Source organism: Pseudochaenichthys georgianus, unplaced genomic scaffold (genome assembly GCF_902827115.2).
Source record: "Pseudochaenichthys georgianus unplaced genomic scaffold, fPseGeo1.2 scaffold_459_arrow_ctg1, whole genome shotgun sequence".
Lineage (NCBI taxonomy): Eukaryota > Metazoa > Chordata > Actinopteri > Perciformes > Channichthyidae > Pseudochaenichthys > Pseudochaenichthys georgianus.
In genome coordinates, this window is record NW_027263024.1 from 144,840 (window position 1) to 148,194 (window position 3,355).

The 3,355-nt window shown below is 45.3% G+C and overlaps 1 protein-coding gene across 1 annotated transcript; it reads left to right on the forward strand.

The window, feature by feature from the left end:
* The first annotated feature begins 1,160 nt into the window (after nucleotides 1-1,160).
* On the forward strand, nucleotides 1,161-3,060 carry LOC117442726 (putative nuclease HARBI1). Its single transcript, XM_034078672.2, has 4 exons — nucleotides 1,161-1,168; nucleotides 1,654-2,437; nucleotides 2,547-2,752; nucleotides 2,845-3,060. Exons 1-3 carry the CDS (start codon nucleotides 1,161-1,163, stop codon nucleotides 2,748-2,750), a joined length of 996 nt encoding a protein of 331 aa, XP_033934563.1. The 3' UTR covers nucleotides 2,751-2,752; nucleotides 2,845-3,060.
* Nucleotides 3,061-3,355: the final 295 nt, after the last annotated feature.

Sequence of the window (3,355 nt, forward strand, 5' to 3'; positions counted from 1 at the left end):
CTGCAGTTCAATCTGTTATTAGTGAGGTCTCTGACTCTAAAGCAGTGTCCTTCAGTACCAGCAGCCTCCACCAGGGGTCAGTGCTCACCTGAGGAGACTCTTCATATTTCCATCCTGCAGAAAACCAGAGGAGCAAAAGACGAGAGATCAGACCCAAGCGGCAAACTCTGGGGAAGAGCCGGGAAGCCAATACGGAAGTGCCACACACTGCAGTTCATATATTGGCCGATAGGCGATGGCTGCAGAAAGGAGCAATTTCCATAGACCCCCATGTTAAAATGCCCAACTTTACAGCGGAAAAAAACATGTTTTTCTCCCTGGTTCCATACATTTTATTATCGATATAGTTAGATTCCACCTTCATGATTATGGATCTGTGAGTGAATTGTTTTCTAACGCGACCCTTTTATTTATATTAGGTCTTAAAGTGTTTGCATACATTAGGGCGTGGTCACTTTGATTGACAGATACGTGCCTCACTGTCAGCTTTCAGCAACTTGTCCTCTCTGCTAGGCTACAACCACAGAGGCTACAACGTTAGTTAGTCATAGTACTGTACTTGACCCTTTAGCTTTAGCCGTGTTCGTGGTGATATACCAGACAATTAAGATGTCGTGCTGTGCGCTTGAATGTACTAACAGAACTTCCAAGAAGTCTACTCACAGCTTTTTTCGGTGAGTAAAATGATAATATTATACATGTTAACCCCGTTAGCAGGTGTTTGTGTGCTTGTTAGCTTAGCTTGTTATGTAGCTAGCTAAGGACGTAACCCTTTATGCATGTGTATATATATATACAGTTTAGTTTATGATTCAGCCTTGGGTAAGACTTTTATAGTCTATAGCTGTGTCCCAATTCAGCGGCTGCATCCTCCTGAGGACCCAGCCTTTGAATTCCGCGGAGGAATGCGAAATGAGACGGTCTACGGAGCATTTCCTGGTACGTCACCGGCCGTTATCCTTACCTTTTGCCGCCCCCGTCGCATAGCAACCAGCTGCAGTCAGAAGTGCCTGTAATAATTTCTGACATTAGGCAAAATATTTTCAAACGGTTCAATATGGAGTCAGAGATAGTGCTTATTTTGGTGATGTTCAATATGTTAAATTCAATTTCCCAAGGTCACACCAGACGCACCATCTATTTCAGATGAATGGAAGACCATGTCCAGGTACTGATACTTATATCTATTATCATATTATATAAAATATATATGTACTGTATTTTTAGCTAACAGTAATGTTAATATTAGCCTATAATACATGTTTAAAATGTTATTTCTCAGGTTGAGTATAGCTTGTGTATATATATAAACATGTCTATAGAGATATTTATACACAAACACAGAATATATGTATGTACTGTATTTTTAGCTAACAGTAATGTTATTAGCATAATACTGATACAAATTTTATTTCAGGTTGAGTATAGCTTGAGTATATATACATATATAAGTATGTATATATTTTTGTGTGTATATATCAATAAACATATATATATATATATATATATATATATAAACATGTCAATAGATATATGTATAAACAAAGAACAAAAATGCTGTTCACTTATTTAACCCTTTGTTCTCACCCTTCCCCTCTACCAGCCAAGGCCCCTGTAGTGCAGGATCAACTTAAGCTCCCCTGTCCTGGACAGGTTTTTTAATGACCAGGACACACGCCCTGATTTCAGGCTGAGCAGGGAGTCCCTGAAGGTGCTGCTGGAACTCCTGGGTCAGGACAGGAGACATGGATGGGGGGCCACAATTGAGACCCTGGTGTTCCTGTTCTGGCTGGCAAGTGGGGCATCATGCAGGGTGGTCTCCAGAGTTTTTGGGATGCCTAGATCCACGGTACACCGGATTGTCCACAGAGTGACTGAGGAGGTGGTGGCCATTTGCCACCAGGTCCTCCACCTCCCCAGGACAGCAGAAGACCTGGAGGCTGTGTCGCGTGGGTTCGCAGGGCTGGCCAGACACAGAGCCTTCAGAAAAGCTGCTGGAGCAATCGACGGCTGCCATGTCCGCATCGTGCCACCAAGCGGCCCTGATGGTCACTGTTATAGAAACAGAAAACTGTTCAGCTCCATTTTGCTGCAGGCTGTTTGTGACCATCAGGGCCGCTTCATCGACACGTACGTGGGCTGGCCTGGGTCAGTCCATGACTCTAGAGTGCTCCGCCACAGCCCACTCTATCGGCAGGCACTCTACCCTCCTCCAGGGCACTTTATCCTCGCAGACGGGGGGTACCCCTGCCTCCAACATCCACTCCCCCTCATCACTCCATACAAACGGCCGCTGCAAGGTGTGGGACCCCAGCGCTTCAACAGCCATCACTCCCGGGCACGCTCCATCATCGAGCGTGCCTTCGGGGTGATGAAGACACGATTCAGGAGTATCTTCCTGCAAGCGCTGGAGGTGCACCACACCTTCGTTCCTCAAGTAAGTAATCACTCATTAGCACATTTTGATAATACTGAAGAGTAGATCTAACATGAGGTATAACATATATATATATATTTATATATTTCTGCCAATTTTTTAATTTCAGATCATAACAGCATGTGCCGTCCTCCACAACATCTGTATTGGTGCCGGCGACATCATGGCCCCAGAAGAGGACACTGTGGAGGATGTAGCGGAGGATGAGGGGGAGAATGTGTTGGAGGCAGTCAGTGGTGCTCCTTGGCGGGACCAACTGTCTGCGGAGGTGTCTGCCCTGGAGGAGGTTCCTGGTGACCACGATTATGTGTAAAGGTATGTAAAACAATTGACGAGCTGTGATCAAATAACCGTGTGCAATATTTATATACATCTTTTGTTCTTATCTGCTGCTGAAAACATCTTAGTGACATGGCAGCCGTCGATTGCGTCCGCCCTGCGAACCCTAGCCCTAATGGACAATCCGATGTACTGTGGAGAGAAGCATCCCCAACAGCTCTGGAGACCACCCTGCATGATGCCCCACCCACCATCAGAGCACACCAGGGTCCTAATTGTGGCAGCCAGGTCCAGCAGCACCACCTGGGACTCCCTGCTCAGCCTGAATGTGTATATAGTTTAAATGTTGTTTTATTTGTATGTTGTTTCATTTGTATGTTGTTCCATCAAATACATTATAAGTTTCATATTGCTCATTACATTTATCTATTTATTTATCAACTAATTTTTCTAGGAGAGAAAAAAGCCTGTTAAGGTTCTCCCTGTTCTCCTCCCTCTGCTGCTTCATGTCCTCTCTGATGAGGTCCATGAGCCCATCCTTTCTCTTCCTTTTAGGCCGGGATGGCCCTGCCTCCACCTGATCCTCGTCCTCCTCCACCTGATCCTCGTCCTCCTCGACCTGATCCTCGTCCTCCTCCA